Source organism: Nansenia antarctica (assembly GCF_963989245.1).
Source record: "Nansenia antarctica genome assembly, chromosome: 13".
Taxonomy (NCBI): Eukaryota; Metazoa; Chordata; class Actinopteri; order Argentiniformes; family Microstomatidae; genus Nansenia; species Nansenia antarctica.
In genome coordinates, this window is record NC_137683.1 from 9,027,826 (window position 1) to 9,045,734 (window position 17,909).

Genomic DNA, 17,909 nt, shown 5'->3' on the forward strand with positions numbered 1-17,909 from the left:
AAGGTCACCAGTATCTCCTGCTTGCTGTGTTCCTTCCTGAAGCATCTCAGGGTGTATAGCCGCTGTTGTGCCCTCTTGATGGTGCCTTTTGTGTTGTCCTTCCAGGTCAGGTCATCCCGCATGTGCATCCCCAGGAATCGGAGGGTTGAGACTCTCTCCACGCTCTCTCCGTCGATGAGCAGGGGCTGGATCTCGGACTTTTTCCTCCTGAAGTCTACGATGATTTCCTGGGTCTTTGACTTGTTCAGCAGCAGGTTGTTAACCTTGCACAGCTTGCTCAGTTGCTCTACCTCATCCCTGTACGCCGCCTCGTCCCCCCCCGAGATACATCCCACCACGGTGGTGTCGTCTGCAAACTTTACGATGGAGTTGCTGGGGTGGACGGGGGTGAAGTCGTAGGTGTAGAGGTTGTAGAGGATGGGGCTTAGCACGCAGCCCTGGGGGGACCCAGTGCTGAGTCTGAGGGCTGTGGAGGTGTGGGGGCCCACCCGCACCCTCTGGGGGCGGTCGGTCAGGAAGTCCTTGATCCACGCACATATAGAGTGTGATAGACCCAGGTCTAGTAGTTTGGTCACTAGCCTGTCTGGAAGGATGGTGTTGAAGGCGGAGCTGAAGTCCACGAAGAGCAGTCTCGCGTAGCTGTTTCCCCTCTCCAGGTGGGATAGAGTGGCGTGGAGAGTCGTCGCGATGGCGTCCTCTGTGGACCTGTGGGCTCTGTATGGATATGGATCCAGGTTGGGCGGGAGGCGTGTGAGTATGTGGGCCCGGACTAGTTTCTCGAAGCACTTCATGATGATTGGTGTGAGTGCCACCGGGCGGTAGTCGTTTAGGCAGCTCACTGTGCTTTTCTTCGGGACTGGGATGATAGTTGAGGTTTTCAGGCAGGGTGGGACGGTGGCCTGGGACAGGGACTGGTTAAAGATGTTGGTGAAAACCCCGGCCAGCTGGTCGGCGCAGTCTCTCAGCACCAGTCCCAGGACGCCATCCGGCCCCGAGGCTTTCCTGGGGTCCACCGCCTTCAGTACGCGTCTCACTTCATGCTCTGTGAGGGTGAGGCTGCTGAGAGCTGGAGAGAGTGGTGTTTGTGTTGCGGTTACCTCCGTTCGCCCCTCGTCGAACCGGGCGTATGTGGCCTGGTATCTGACTCAGTATATGGGCCATTCTACTGAATTTGATCAAACTGCTGTCCGACACTAAAGACTATTTAACAAAACAATTAAGAATTCAGACCTTAGATATTTACTAAGATTAGGTCTATCTATTTAAACTCAAGACAGTAAATAGATAGTAATAAGCTAAATTAGACAAAATCATCATGTATAGGGCACTTTCTATTGGGAAGTGGCTGTCCCAACCCCTTAGCCCTAAATTTCAATCCATGAGAATAATACTTTTTGTATTATTGTTTTAGTTTTTTTTAAAAGCGTTTTGATTTATTTCAAACAGAATTTTAAAGATTTAGATTTATTTTGGATTCATTTTTTTTCATTAAAAAACATTATTCAAAAAATGTTGTTGTCCTACGCTTTTCAGGAAACACACATAGTTTTACACATACGGTAGGTTGTGCCTGGTTTTTAGCCACAGCCTTGCATTTTTGACCATGAAGTGACACTGCATCCCTGTCCCTCATGGCTGCATGGTGAGTAGTTACCTCTCATCATTTTGAAGTAAATGTGTTCCGATCAGTATGTAACATACTTTTGGGGGTTTAGTGCAAAATATTATGTTTTTATGTGTGTACAATTGTTCAAACATCTGTTTGCTACCCATGTGCTTGTTAGCATTTTTGAGTTATGCTAGGAATTAGCTCAAATTGTCACTACCGAAACAGTCACTACTGAAACAGATGGTAAAGTTGCGGTAGTGACATGATCATTTCTGTAGTGATTTTATTGATCATAAACATTTGTTTGTAATATTCCCAACTTAAGGCATGTTATGAGTTAATATTAGACAATAAGGTTGAGGGAATAATACAACCTTGCAAACAAAATACTGTGGTCACTATCGAAACCAGTCACTACCGAAACAGTGCAGCCATAAAAAATAAAAGATACTGACTTATCAACTAAAATGTTATGATAACTATTGGTTAAATCTATATTCAATTTCATAACTCATTAACTCTGAGATCTATATGATCAGTGGAATTCATTTTACAAAAAATAATTGCATTTAGATTTTGATGAGTCTTGAACTTTGAAATTTGTTAAAATATTAATTTTAATTGATTGAGTTGTAAAAAATCTTTTAAATTATTATTTAGAGGGCAAGTGTCTTGCTATGTTTCGGTAGTGACACATTTTGGGAGCGGAAAAACATTCCAAGAACAGGCACAAATTATAATAAGAAATTTGACTGTACTTTTACTAGATATATGTATATCTACAAAAAAAAAATATTATATATATATGTTTCCAACTCTGGACTTTGATCAAATTCAGTAGAATGGCCCATATCAGATTATCTTCCATACATTTTACATGTCTTGAGGAGACCTACAATCCAAGGGGCTTCTGTCTTTGGGATTGTTTGTGCCTCATGTGTTTCATATTTGCCTATGAGCCATGACTTGGTATTTTACATAAGCCGACGGTAATGCGATTGCCTGGCATTATTCATTACAAACAATCACTTGCATGAATTCCACACTGCAGTTCGCTGCCCAGTGTTATTGTTTCAGGCCTGTGATCTCTGAACCATGAAGAGGCATAGTCTACCCTGCAGCACTCAGCCTTCCTTGGCAGGACACCAATTCATCACAAGGCAATTAGCCAGATCTGTGACGGTCAGTGGCCATTATGAGATCCATCTGATATCTCTTGGCTAGGAGATGTCTGAGGACTAAGGCCTAATCCCATTTCTTATTTTTACCACTACCCCTCGTTTTCGAGTGCCACTCATTTTCGGCTTGCCCCTCAGAACAGAGTTACAAGGGGTCGTGGTTGAAATGTTCCAACCCTTCAAGACCCTGATACGTGATTAAACGTGTTCAATATTTACGATCAAAAGTCCTCTTGTGTGTGTGGGCGAAATTTAAAACTCCCGAGTCCGATTGTGACGTGGAATGTAGCCAATCAAGAAGCGAGCTGACTGACGCGTCTTCTTCTTTTCGGGCTTCGGCACTTTATTTGCCCTGTCGAACATGGCTGCCTCTACAGGTCAGTCAGGGTACTACTACCCTGATCACGCGAGATTTCTGGCTTGGGGGACGAGACTCTAGACTGTCGTCGGACAGATCTTTATGTATAGTATGTGGTGTGCTGTATTGGGAATATCGGAGCACACCACCACACACAATACGATCAAAACTGTTCAATCCATGATTTTTTATCTTCATGTGTGGGGTCTCTCTCAGATAAAAAATCTGTTAAGATTTAGAAAATCTTTATGTGTGTGCCAGGCTTTAGTTACATTTCAGGCATCATTATGTCATCAAAGGGGAAAGGAATTCAAAGTTTGTCGTTGCACAGAGTACAACGGAATGCATTTACAGTGGGGTGCAGAAATGTGGCCACTCCTGGCAGAGGCAGAGGCTAATATTAATTTTAATCTCTTAAATCTTGAATTAATCTCCAAGTGATTGAAAGAAAACCTGAACACTAAATGCCACAAAGTTAAACATGACACCTTTCTGCACATTTTAAAGCCATTTTTATTTTTCTTTCTTTTTTTTTTCTTTGAGTTTTTAAATTATAAAAAAGGAAAAGGGCCATGTGCAAAAGTTTGGGAACCCTTTTGAATTATTCTTTGTTAGCTTTTAAGAAGATGTTTACTAAGGCCCAGACCAAGGTGATTTACTTGTCAGGGCTTCAATGAGTCAGGTGAATATAATTCCAGGGTTGAACTATATATTCTGAAGTAACTCCATGCCTTCTAAAGTATCCGACTGCAGTGGCTGTTGTGTCTGGTGTTAAAAACCATGGGGTCCTCTGAACAATTGTCTAAGGATGTCCGAATCAAGATAGTTCACTTCCACCATCAAGGAGAACGCTACAAAAAACTCTCGCTGTCAGAAACACCATCAGAAAATGGAAGATAAATGGAAGACCAAGAAAATGTTCAGATAGAATGATGAGAAATCTGGCGAGAGATCTGGTGAGAAATGCTTAGAAGAACCCACACATCACTGCAGAAGAGCTGCAAAAATTAGTAGCAGACACCGGTCTAGTTGTTCACAGGACAACAATACAGAGTACCTTAAACAACAAAGACATAGGGGCGCTTAGGTGGCGTAGCGGTTTAAGCGCTGACCATGTAACCGCAGGGTCCCTGGTTCAATTCCGGCCAGGAACATATCCTGCATGTCATCCCTCCTCTCTCTCTCACCCATCGTTCCTGTCTAAATCTTCACTGTATCTATCAATAACATTTAAAATATGAGTGGGACTGCCCCACTCAGAAAAAAATAACAACAACAAAGACCTACATAGCAGAGTTGCCAGAAAGAAGCCTTTCCTACGACCTCAACAAAAAATTAAGCATCTGAAGTATGCAAAAGAAAACCTTGAGAAACCTGAAGCCTATTGGAACAATGTGCTTTGGACTGATGAAACCAAAATTGAACTTTTTGGCTATAACCAAAGAAGGTATGTTTGGAGAAAAAAGGGTGAAGCATTTGTAGAGAAGAACACCTTGCCAACTGTTAAGCATGGAGGTGGATCCATTATGCTTTGGGGTTGTGTAGCAGTTAGGGGCACAGTCACAGACAATATTGTGCGGGTGGAAGGAAGAATGGATTCCACCAAATATCAAGACATTCTAGAGGCTAATGTTGGAAGGTCAGTCCAGAAATTGAAGTTGAAGAGAGTTGGGTATTCCAGCAAGACAATGACCTGAAGCATACCTCAAAATCAACCATGAAGTACCTCCAGGAAAGACGGATGAAGATTTTGGAATGGCCATCACAGTCCCCAGACTTGAATATGATTGAAAATCTGTAGATAGATCTCAAACATGCCGTGCATGCAAGAAGGCCAAATAATATTTCTGAGCTAGAGGTGTTCTGCCAGGAAGAATAGGGAAAAATTCCCCAAACAAGAATTGAAAGACTCTTAGCTGGCTACAGGAAGCGTTTGCAAGCTGTTATAGTTGCTTGAGGAGGAGTTACAAAGTATTAGCTGACAGGGTTCCCAAACTTTTGCACAAAAAGTAAAACTGAAAAACTGTAAAAAGTAAAAAATGTAAATGAATCTTTAAAGTGTGATGAAATGTGTCATGTTTAACTTTGTACCATTTAGAGGTTAGGTTTGCTTCTTTTCCACTTAGATATTAATTGTAAACGGCATTTTAATTAGGGGTGCCCACATTTTTGCACCCCACTGTATGCTCTAGAAGGGGCATCTGGGCAATGGGTCACAGGCATTGAATGCGACCCCGGAGCAATTAGGGGTTCAGTGCCTTGCTCAGGGTCATCTTGACACTTGGCCCGCCGGGGATTTTAACCACTGCAAGCTGCCGACTTTGCGATCAATAGAAGCCGGCTCTACCAGTTGAGCCACAGCCGCAACATGGGGATATGTCAAATTGCTGGACTGTCATGCACAAATCAGTCTTAAAACAATGCTGTAACGTTAGCTAGCTAGCTAAATACATCAGCATACTAGCGATTTTGTTCTTATGTTTGTTATAAAGAAACGGTCTATAATACATGAAACTAAGATAATATAATGGTTATCATAATTTTTACATCTTTATTAACAAAGAAAATAATTACATTTGTGCTTTTGTTGCTTGTGCATTTGCCACTATCCTGCCGATGATTTGCAAGGCATTTTGGGAGATTTCGCATAACACTGGAGTGTGCCTCGGAAAAAAATCAGTAGCCCAACCACTTCGCCCTACCCCTTACATCCCAACAACAATCGGCACTCCCTACCCCTACACGTGAACGCACAAAACAGAGGGGTAGGGCGAAGTGGTAGGGGGTGAAATGGAATTGGGCCCAAGTAGGTGGACAGACAGGCTGTGGTCAGAGGCCATGCAGCATTGAGGTGAGCCAGGAGAACACAAATGACTCTCCAGAAAAGACTTAAGTCTTTGGCCATTTGACTTTCTCCTCCTAAGACAGACTCTGTATCTGAAGCCAGCTCAGTTGAAATATGACAGTGTCTCTGAGTTTGGGTAGAGAGGAGGTGGGATCTGGGGGGGGGGGGGGTTGTTGTGTTGTAACCTGTTAGTGCTTTTCCAGTGATGTCATGTGAACGCCCAGCCTACTGGGTCAGATGTGAGGTCATGTCCCAGTGGGGTATGTATCAGGTGAGAGGAAGCTCTCCATGGCTGCTAATCCTCTTTTACAACAGTAAGTTAGTTCACCATCCCAGCAGGACTGCTGGAACGATGTAAGAGGAGGGAGGCGTTGTAAAGTGCACCGTACATCTGACATGGCTGTACATTGACAACATGAATGTAAATAAATCAGTGAAATGGACTGCTCATGCATGATATGTTGTATCAATGTATTTAAGGAAATGTATTGTTTTCCTCAGTAAAGGACATTAGCTTTAACTTTTAGTTGCAACTGATGAATCTGAAATACATTTCTGATTATGAGATACATAACAAAAATATATTATTATAAATAGCCATGGTTTACATAGAGAGAACACTAATACATCTACTTCTGCCTACTATCTACTACTTCGTCTCAACTATCTGAGAAGAAGCTGAACATAAATGACAGTTCACTATGCTATAATAAATATATGAATGAATGAATGAATGAATGAATGAATGAATGGTGAATGAATGAATGGTCTTTATTGTCATTGATATAGTACAGGTACCAAACAACGAAATTTGGGAGGGGGGGCTCCCCTGGTGCTAGGAATCATAATCATATAATCATAACCAATGCATAAACACAAACAACACTGCATTCAACGAAGTGACCCAAATTCAGAAGCAGCTTAAGTATGGGACATTGTCAAACAGTGGGAATAGCCCACATACCTAATTCCGTCTCTCACTCAGATGTCATTCCGTTCATTCCCATGCAGGACGTTTCCAGAAAATAGTTTTTTTTTTTTTTTTTACGTGGGACGCGCTTAGGGAAGAGGAGCTTTTGCCAAACTGATGGGTGGATCCTAAGAGAATTTCGAGCCCCGTGATTTGCTAATCGGGCTCTTTTTGCCCTTGTCATTTCCCTGTAATCGTGGGGTCTGGTTTGCGGAGCTCGCCCAGCCCTCCCGTCCGTGTGGCTCCTAGGGGTATCGAGTGCGCTTCTCTCTGTGCGCTTTGATTAAAGCCCAACTCCCTTCAGTCTGAAGGCTGGGCACTGGAAAGGAAGACCGTAGGGGCCTGGAGTGGCTGAGCGAAGAGGCAACATATGGCTGTGTAGTACAGTATCCATCACTATTTGGGGATTGTGGAAGGGACGTCATTTAAAATCACTTGATTTCGCCCAAGTTTTGTTCACTTTTGTGGGGCGCCGACCACCATGGAGATGCAAAGGTGGTCCACAAGGTGGAAAACGAAAAGGTGGCTTATGGATTCCACTGTAACCGCATTCATCACTTTAACCCTGGTTCTGCAGGCTACACATGTCAGAGCAGGTAAGAATTGTTAGGACCCTAAGAAAAGTTTGTGTGAAGTTGCAGGGGACCGTTCAGCCAGGGACCGGGACCCTTGGTGACTTGGTCGACTACATGATGGAGATCTGGGGGTTGATAGGCTTATCAGGACATATTGGGCTTATATTGGCACCGAAAAAAAAAGTAGACAGTATTTTCGATTATTTCGATTATTAACGCAGTTTTGATAGGAAGAGACTGTCCCTAAGATTCGGCCACCAAATAAGAAAGGTGAGGTACAGTTGTACCTAAGTGCCCCTCCTCACAGTAGTAAAGTGAACCACATTTATAAATGAAAGGGTACATTCAAAGATGGACCCAAACATATTGTTATGCACTTTTTCCATGCAATTCCTAAACAGATAGTGTTTCAAGAAGTTATAGCCTACAACGTCGGTGTCTTCAAAGCACTAGAATATAACTGATATTCTTTACATTATATAGAGTTGAAGAGCATTTCCAACTGGGAGGTTGAATCCGTTACCTTAATTAAGCACACTTTACTGTATTTTCGTTTGGTGCGCAAATACACAACTTTTCTCGAACGTCGCGTTTGTGGAGTTTGTGGTGTTTGTGGAGGAAAATAATTGGTATAAGACCTCATTTACAGACAGTTTTGAAGATGTATGGTGAAAAAAATTAATTATAATAATATCTTATAAAGAAAAGCCAATATCTTTGTTTGATATGGTCCGTTAGGTGTATGTGGACACGGTTAGCACGGTGGAATTCCGCAAGGTCTGAGATTGCAGCCTCTCGGTTTGCTCAAGAATTCTGCAGCCAAAAGGAGAGGTGTCAGTCAACTTTAATCATGACTCGAGGCAAAAAAGTACATTTCTAGACAAAGCTCTCTACCTGACCCGCATCACAGAGTAGAGGTACTATATTAGTCATTTGTTGGTGGGCACTGTTGTTTTTGTTGAAATATATTGATTGGACCATGAAATATAGGGTTAGGGGAGTATTAGAGTATGTTGCGCAAAAGGCAACCCTGTCTCTGTGTCGAACACGATATAGGTGGTTAATGTCCCGTTTCGTGTGCTCATGTATGTTTTTTTTTATGTTAACCTGTAAAATCGATCAAAAATGGAATATGAATGGAGCGTCTGGCATGACGCGCATGCATGCATATATTGATTAATTGATCCGTGATGCACAGTTTTGCGCGCAGTAGTCGGGGTGTTGCAGAACTGTATGTAGTTAAAACACGTGTTTAGATCGAACCACATCGGCATGTGATCGTTTTTAGACATTATTCTAAGACCCTTACCAGGGGCCTCCATAATGTTGTTTGCTTAGGGCCCCCAAAAGTCTAGGGGCTCCACTGATTCTAACTTAGGGCTACTACCTATTTCCCCTCATCGATACACATTCTCCCTGTGGGCGGTGTAAGTTGGAGGATGGGCGCACAGCAGGGGACCGTAGACAGCTGTGATAGATATGAGTGGTCAAGCACATCACTTGCCAAAAGCAGGAGCACCCTTTCTCCACACTGCCCTAGTCCGCACCGAAGCCCAAATGGAGGGCTTGTGCAAGGAACCCCTGTGTGTCCAACTTTTCCCCAGAATTTTGCACTTGCATGTTTGTTAGACAAGGCCTTCGTTGTCTCGGGACTGGCTCCACGGTGGGAATGTTTCCACTCTAAGTACTGTGCAGTTATTTGATGATGGTCCTCTTTGCACTTCCCTATTATTTTAGTGTCTTCAAAGAGGGGGCCAGTATATCGGCCTGGCCTCCTCCCATAATGGGGTGTGTGAGTCACTAAGTTCAGGATCATAGGACTCCTTATACTATACTTAAAGACATAATATATTGCTTTGGTTAATTTAGATATTAACTTCATTTTGGACAATCTATTCAATTAGGTGTATGCGTATCGAACATTTCAATTATTCGTTTTATTTGACAGATAATGTCATATCCATTCGGATTACTTTAATCTACTTAATCTTAAAGATTGAGATCTTTCATCTCAATCTACTTTTATTATCGTTTGAAAACTGTTGGAATTCTAAACATATTAACCTAGTCATTGCCCCCTTTCGGTATTTTCTAACGGATTATGGCCTTATCAGTTGGTCAGACCATGGCCGATAGACCTCATTATCTGATAAGGGACACCTAACAATTTCATTCATTTTCAGTCATTTTTCAACAATAACATCCTGTAGGCTATGTATATTTTGCCTGCTTGTCAAGTTTCTCTGCTGGTGTTTATGGAACATTAAGCTGTTTCTACAAGGTGCCCTCCTGAGCTAGTAGTGTACAGACACGTTTTCTCAGCCCCTGGGGCTGGGGCTCCTCAGATGTGCATTCCTGCAGACAAAGCTAGCATTTCAGAACCGTCTCTCTGTGCTAGGGAAACATGGACAACCTGGTCTAAAACGGACTGTTAACTAAAGCTCTGTTGAAGTCCAGGCTGTCACAGTGATCTGATTGACCATGAGGGCCTGTATTTTCTGGTCTTCACTTCAATGGTTTCTCCCATTTTTTCGAGTTTGATGCTTTTGATTGAACATGATTACAGTCATGTTTTCACTGGTGTGTGTCTTGTAATTTTTCAGTCAGACATTGAACTTTCTTGCTTTTGAAAGCTAGTTCATATTTTTCGCTCTGATGTGGTCTTGCAGTGGAGTTAACGAGAAGACTGCCAAAGAAAATAAAAATAATTGGTAGTTCGCAATGAAGTTTCCTCAGTATGACACCAGCAAAAACGTTGTCTTGTTTGAACTTGGGTCTTGGAAGTCAGAGAGGGTAGAGAGTATAGGGTAGAGGGAGAGAGATGCATTATGGGGGAATACTGTACATTATTTCACAATCAGGGAGCAGCAGGTGAAAAGGTCTTCCTGTTTTACCAACCAATGTATCTCCCTGTAAATAGTTTAGAGTTGATAATTACAAAGTAAGAGCAGAATATATGTGCCTTATATCCTCAGGTCAGGCATGTCCTGAAGAGGACTAGCTTTTTTGGCCGTCATGTGTACCATGTGTGTATAACCTCCTGTTGATTATACATTTGCATTAATCTCCACCTGTTAACATGACAGGTATTACATCAAAGTAGCATCTTTGTTTTATGCTAATGATTCCTCTCCCCCCCCCAAACCCATTTTCATAGAGGAGGCCCCTGTGTGATATGGGGTTGAGCCCAGCTGGGTTGGCTCCTTCTACCCCTCTAGACTATAGAGGGCCCCTCTCCCTCCCATGCCACCTAGGGTCTGAGAGATATGTGGCCTTATTTGCGCAGTGGCCAGGCGCAAATTCACACCAGCTCATCATGTGCAGTGTTAAAGACTGCACACACTCATTTGGGTGTTTTAATGGATTCGGCGGTATTGACGTTTTTCTGGCACCTCGGTGAGAGGGGGTCGCCCCCTGGCCAAATCGCCACATCTGGAACATATGAGGCCTGGATCTGAACTGAGAGCTGCTCTGAAGTCACTCACAAAGAGCTCTTCAGTTCAGTCTGAGAGAGCCAGTCGCTTGGTACCTTTCACAATATGCAAAAAAGGTCAAGTGGTCGGTCGATTCTGTCCCCTCTCGCTGGGCACTGATACATCTGTAGGATCTCCTTTCAATTTATTTAGATTTCCGTTCTATTTTTGCAATTCTTTTTTCAGTCGAGAAGTCTGTCTTTTTCTCTCTCGCCAACTTGAGGAATAAGTGATTCGGATAAAGCCTATGTGATGGAGGGGGAGTGAAGGGATGACTCCGTTCAATGACTAAGTAGGGCTGTCAACACAAAGCGCCATCCTTCGGGAGACAGAATAATAGATGGGATAGACCTTTGCTTTTGAGAGATTTAAGGGGGTCATGAATGTGTTTTCACCCGGCGGAATGTGGCGACTGCTGGTGCTCTGTAGACACTATGGGCAACTGCATTAAGCATATAGGTTATGGAGATGGTACTGTTTAACGCTAGATATGCAAAGACATTTCTCTTGGTGAAGTATGTTGAAGAGCACCAGCCTTCCTGGTTCGATAAAAAAACACATGTGTTCCATACCTGTTGGCCTACCATATGTCTACTTAGGCCCAGTAATAGACCACTAATGAATTGATTATAGGTAAGAAAGACTCAGGCGGGCCTACAGGAGGAATGTCCGAAAGTCCGAAAGAAGGGTGTGCATACTGTATCTCTCACTGATATAAGTCACACACATTCATAAGAAATGGACTCCCATGAATACTCACACAAACCGAAAACATTTTCAGCAGTTGATGAGGTTAATTATTTCGGAAATGTTGCCCCAATTAAATAAATCCGGAGACAGCGTCTTCCGACTACATAAACAAATTAAATACATAAAAGAGTATGTCATGCCTTTTGGTTTTGGCCGTGAAAATTAATAAAAACATACCCTCTGGACACAGCGCTGCTGGCGTTGGGTCTGTATACACTGAAAACATCTTTTATGCAATGGAAATAGATTCATGTTGAAGCAAGGAATTGTTCCCTACATGCTCCACTGACCAGAATATAACGGGTTCTTATAGTCTGCTTATCCCTAGTGGAGCTGGAATGTCTGCCAAAGTGTGTTGAGAGGCAAATCAGACATTTTTATAAGATCCCCTTGTATAAAGAAGCTAAAGAAACTTCTGTATGATCTGACCCACGTGTGCCAAACTAAACAGTGGTTTTAGACCAGTCAGAGAAGGCTAGCTTATGCTTTTGTACCATACAAAAACAGATTACAGTTGATTACAGCCCCCTAAATACTTGTATATTCCACAGATTCAATTTCTCTGAGTAGATTTTGATTTGACATAGAAACACTATACAGATATAGTCCCCTCTTTGTGGACAGCGTTTTACCTTGTGCTAGTGTTTGAGCTGGGAGGGAGATTGTACTCTACCTCCCACCCCTATCATAGCGCTGATGTTGACATTGAGAAGGTTTTGATAAAGAGTAAGATTATCATACTTTCCCATGGGTCTCTGTCGGATGTAGTATTAAAAACCGGGACCTTTATGTTAAGTGCATCAGATTTAAGAGAATGGGAAACCCAAAGTGCCCCTTATCAAAGTAAACCTATCCGACGTGTTATACGATTGGCTGGCCATGAGTGCATTGTTTATTATGCAGCTCATTCAGCTTTGATGGAGATGTTTCCTGGCTCATGGTGGGACTGCAGACTCACAGTGTTTTATATGCCTGTAACTCAGACAGATGCCTCTCAATGGGATCTTGGTTTCTTGGGGATATAGAATGGGGAGACAGCAATCACATTAATACTGGGATAATATTGGCAAGAGAATATTCTCTTTTCACTGCGGTTTTCCATATTATTGTAAGAGTAAGCTATGCTTGCCATCTTGAATATTATTCATTTGGATTGGTATGTTTGGTATCGATATCATGTGATGTGTAAACTTTGTGATCAAATGCTATGTTTTCCTAAAAAAAATGTTACCAATTTTTTTTTTACATGATATATTTGCTCTCAGTTTGGGCATTTTTTAGTGCACAGACATCAACAATCTAACTGAGGGTGAATACAAATGTGCTCTTTTCCAAGTCTCCCTCAACAAGAATTTAGGGTATTTAAGGCTGATTGTGGCTTATGAATATTTCTGACCCTCCTGTGCCACCGATATTCATGTGCATTTGCCCTAATCAGATGACAAAACATGTTCTATCTGCTCTTTCTTCCACAGCTGAGCCAGTGGACGTGCTAAAAGTATTAGAATTTCACAATTCCCCCGAAGGAGTTAGGACAACATCAGGATTCTGCACACATAGGAGAGCATCGAAGCCAGACACTGCCTATAGAGTTGGAAAGCAGGCCCAGATCAGTGCCCCCACCAAGCAGCTCTTCCCAGGTAAGATGACCCCCTGTTCTCCCTCTGTTCTCCATCCTGGCAGTGTGGAACCAGGGTTCACACCTTTGTTACCGCTGCCAAGGCTTTTGACAGGAGATGCCGTCCCTGAGTGTGTGTCCGTGTCTCATTTCCCCTGAGTGTTTTTGTTCTGCCAAACAAGTTAGGCTAAGAGGAATAGCTCCAACTACAGTGAACGTTGTTTTTGTCAGTCTAAAGCTGACAGTGAGGGAGATGATAGTAAATAGTACTCCTTTAGTACATTTATAGATCAATAATGACATTTATATGACTTTTTTGGCTTGTGAGAAAAGTATTGACGATTTCAATTAAAGTTGTACACAGGTAAGGTTCTGATGCTGCTGACAACAAATCAGATGACATAAATTGCAGTCATGTACAAATAATACAGTAATGACTGTGGATCAGTTGTGTTGTAGCTGTTTATGAGAGCCAGTTTGATGTGTATGAGAGCCAGTTTGATGTTTATGAGAGCTAGTTTGATGCTGTTTTATTTTAGTTGGGGTGAAATGCATGTTTATCTGTATAGTGTGAGTAACTTTATTCCCTCTTAAAGTTTTGTAGAATACTTCATTGCTTCTAGTCATCTTTGGTATATATCGTTTCAAATCTAATTAATAATTGTTGGGTGGTTATAAACTAAGACAAAGTGTCAATACTCAATTGGATGTGTGGTTGCCTTTCAAATTGGCAATGAAAAAAAAGCCTGCAAACGATATACTACAAAGACTAATGGCAATGGCAATAAATGAACTAGTCAAACATTGACCTAACCTAACCCAACCTTAACTAAGCTAAACCTCTCTGTGCATCCGTAGGGGGTGTGTTAAACATTGACCTGACCTAACCCAACCTTAACTAACCTCAGCCTCTCTGTGCATCCGTAGGGGGTGTGTTCCCTGAGGACTTCTCCATCCTGACCACTGTGAGGCCCAAGGCGGGGCTGCAGTCCTTCCTGCTGTCGGTGTACAGCGAGCAGGGCGTGCAGCAGCTGGGCGTGGAGGTCGGACGCTCCCCCGTCTTCTTGTATGAGGACCAGAGTGGCAGGCCCGCCCCAGAGGACTACCCCCTGTTCCGCTCCCTCAACCTGGCCGATGGGAAGTAAGTGAGATACCCTGATGATGCAGGGAGGAGGAGGGGGCCGGTCTTGTCTGTTTATGTCTCCTCATTCAAACTTTGGCCAGAACCTCCAGAACCTCCAGAACCACCAAAACCTCCAGAACCTCACCCAATGCATAATCCAGTCTTTCTTTGCCTCTACTGTATCAGATGTAGATGGTTCAGCTGTGGTGACATTAGGTGTAGATGGGTCATCTGTAGATGGTTCAGGTGTAGATGGTTCAGGTGTAGATGGTTCATCTGTAGATGGTTCAGGTGTAGATGGTTCAGGTGTAGATGGTCCAGGTGTAGATGGTTCAGGTGTGGATGGTTCAGGTGTAGATGGTTCAGGTGTAGATGGTTCATCTGTAGATGGTTCAGGTGTAGATGGTTCATCTGTAGATGGTTCAGGTGTAGATGGTTCAGGTGTAGATGGTTCAGGTGTAGATGGTTCCAGTGGCGGGCGGTGCATTTCACACCTAGGCCTTCAGTGATGTCCGACACATTCCTACCTGAATTATTCTACCTCTTAATACCATCGTTATGACGCCATGGCTCTAGAAACTAGACAGAAACACAGTATAACCGGGCGTTGCATCACCTTAACATAGTCAGACAAGTACAACAGAGTTATATTAATATTTCCGAAGCATTTTTAATCAATAAATCCGCATTTACAATGAAGAGTGTTAAACTAACATCTTTAAGATCGCTACATTACCCACGTCTGTCGTCTCGTCCACCATAATAGCGACAAAGGGTGCCTTTTTAATCTCCATTTTGATCTCTTCTTCCATCACTTCAGCAATAGCAAAAATCAGGTCGTTTTGTATTTTGCCTGACGTCCCAGTAAACACTTTGTTTGTGGACAGGTGGTAATGTAAATCTGGGTTGTTTTCAGCCAGAAAAGAAAGAAGCTCAACGTAGTTTCCTCTGTTTGTGGACTTGGCGCTTTCATTGTGTCCCCTAAATGAAAGTTATTGTTTACCCAAAAACAGGACACAATCGATCAGTATTATCGATCAGTCAACGAAAGCTTTCGTTGTGAGGCTCCGTTTCCCTGCGCCCTTTCAAAAGTTTCACATCTACCGGCATAGTTCCGCATCTCAATAGTGAATATCAATAGTGCGTATCAATAGTGCGTAGCAATAGTGCGTATCCAATCAAAAGACGTGCTGGGTGCTGACATCATTGAGCCTTACAGCAGGCGCCGTTGTTGCTTTTGCTCGCATCTACGTAGGTTTACTAGGTACGCCACAGGTTTTCTCGTTCCAATGTTAAGTTACAGGTCGAATCCGCAGCACCGTTTAATGTGAAGGCGGGCAGATTTTTGAGCCCCCTAGCAACACATTTTGATTGGATAAAAGCTCTAACATAAAGGCCAGCCCTCCAAATCTCAATCGGAGACTGGAAGCAGCGCAACCAAGAGGAAAGCTATGAAATGAAGAGAATAGACTATGGGGAATCATTAATACATATTTGTGGAAAATATATATTAAAATAAAATGTATATTCTGATGATGTTTAGGCCAGCAGAGAAGGCCTTGCTGGCCCTGACGGCACACCACTGGATGGTTCAGGTGTAGATGGTCCAGGTGTAGATGGGTCAGGTGTGGATGGTCCAGGTGTAGATGGTCCAGGTGTAGATGGTTCAGGTGTAGATGGTCCATCTGTAGATGGTTCAGGTGTAGATGGTTCAGGTGTAGATGGTTCATCTGTAGATGGTTCAGGTGTAGATGGTTCAGGTGTAGATGGTTCAGGTGTAGATGGTTCAGGTGTAGATGGGTCATCTGTAGATGGTTCAGGTGTAGATGGTCCAGGTGTAGATGGTTCAGGTGTAGATGGTTCATCTGTAGATGGTTCAGGTGTAGATGGTCCAGGTGTAGATGGTCCAGGTGTAGATAGTTCAGGTGTAGATGGTTCAGGTGTAGATGGTTCAGGTGTAGATGGTTCAGGTGTAGATGGTCCAGGTGTAGTTGGGTCATCTGTAGATGGTTCAGGTGTAGATGGTTCAGGTGTGGATGGTCCAGGTGTAGATGGGTCAGGTGTAGATGGTCCAGGTGTAGATGGTTCAGGTGTAGATGGTCCAGGTGTAGATGGTTCAGGTGTAGATGGTTCAGGTGTAGATGGTCCAGGTGTAGATGGTCCAGGTGTAGATGGTTCAGGTGTAGATGGTTCAGGTGTAGATGGTTCAGGTGTAGGTGGTTCAGGTGTAGTTGGGTCAGGTGTAGATGGTTCAGGTGTAGATGGTCCAGGTGTAGTTGGGTCAGGTGTAGATGGTCCAGGTGTAGATGGTCCAGGTGTAGATGGGTCAGGTGTGGATGGTTCAGGTGTAGATGGTTCAGGTGTGGATGGTTCAGGTGTAGATGGTTCAGGTGTGGATGGGTCAGGTGTAGATGGTTCAGGTGTAGATGGGTCAGGTGTAGATGGTTCATCTGTAGATGGTTCAGGTGTAGATGGTCCAGGTGTAGATGGTCCAGGTGTAGATGGTCCAGGTGTAGTTGGGTCAGGTGTAGATGGTCCAGGTGTAGATGGTCCAGGTGTAGATGGGTCAGGTGTGGATGGTTCAGGTGTAGATGGTTCAGGTGTGGATGGGTCAGGTGTAGATGGTTCAGGTGTAGATGGGTCAGGTGTAGATGGTTCATCTGTAGATGGTTCAGGTGTAGATGGGTCAGGTGTAGATGGTTCATCTGTAGATGGTTCAGGTGTAGATGGTCCAGGTGTAGATGGTTCAGGTGTAGATGGTTCAGGTGTAGATGGTCCAGGTGTAGATGGTTCAGGTGTAGATGGTTCGCGTGTAGTTGGGTCAGGTGGAGTTACAGGGGCTCATAACGCTTTTACGATATTCAGCCAATGTTAGTTGTTTTATCAGTTATTGGCTCTAATGTAGTTACAACTAAGATGTGGAGATTGGCTGCAGAACCCTAGTCATACATGTGTTATCGTTGTCAATAAGACCAGGAAGCATCATCACTTTGTCTCAAGTGGCCGTCACAGGATCAACCAACTCACTGGAGTTTCTGGGTAGCAGAACAGGGGGGGGGAGAAGGGGTCAGAGACACCGGATCAGCAGGGAGCAGTGGTGTGTGTTATGGGCAACCTGACCGTAGACATAAACCCTGGGTCTGTGTTGTTTTAACAGAGAGGAAAGTAGAGGAGCAGGAGAGGATGGTTAACCTTTATTATGAACCCCTTGGATTACCTCATCCAATCAGATTCCACATGGACAGGGTCTCAGTACCGTTAACGGATGCTTGATTGATCCACTCCGAGTTCTCATACGGAGCCGTAGCTTTGAGCACATGAGCCCCAGGCGGAACCCGAGAGAATAAACAGAGGAGACGCTCGGGGAACTTCTTTTGTTCTTTTTTATGATGTCTTTGAGTGTTATTATT

General features: G+C 43.4%; 1 protein-coding gene across 1 annotated transcript in view; it reads left to right on the top strand.

The window, feature by feature from the left end:
- Nucleotides 1-7,441: 7,441 nt before the first annotated feature.
- col11a1a (collagen, type XI, alpha 1a) overlaps nt 7,442-17,909 on the top strand; it is a gene marked incomplete at both ends in the record, with an annotated part of 83,856 nt that continues 73,388 nt past the window's right edge. The window contains 3 exons of the mRNA XM_080543930.1: nt 7,442-7,556; nt 13,234-13,398; nt 14,304-14,517. Of these exons, the coding sequence (XP_080400056.1) occupies nt 7,442-7,556; nt 13,234-13,398; nt 14,304-14,517 (494 nt within the window). The remainder of the gene's footprint in view (nt 7,557-13,233; nt 13,399-14,303; nt 14,518-17,909) is intronic.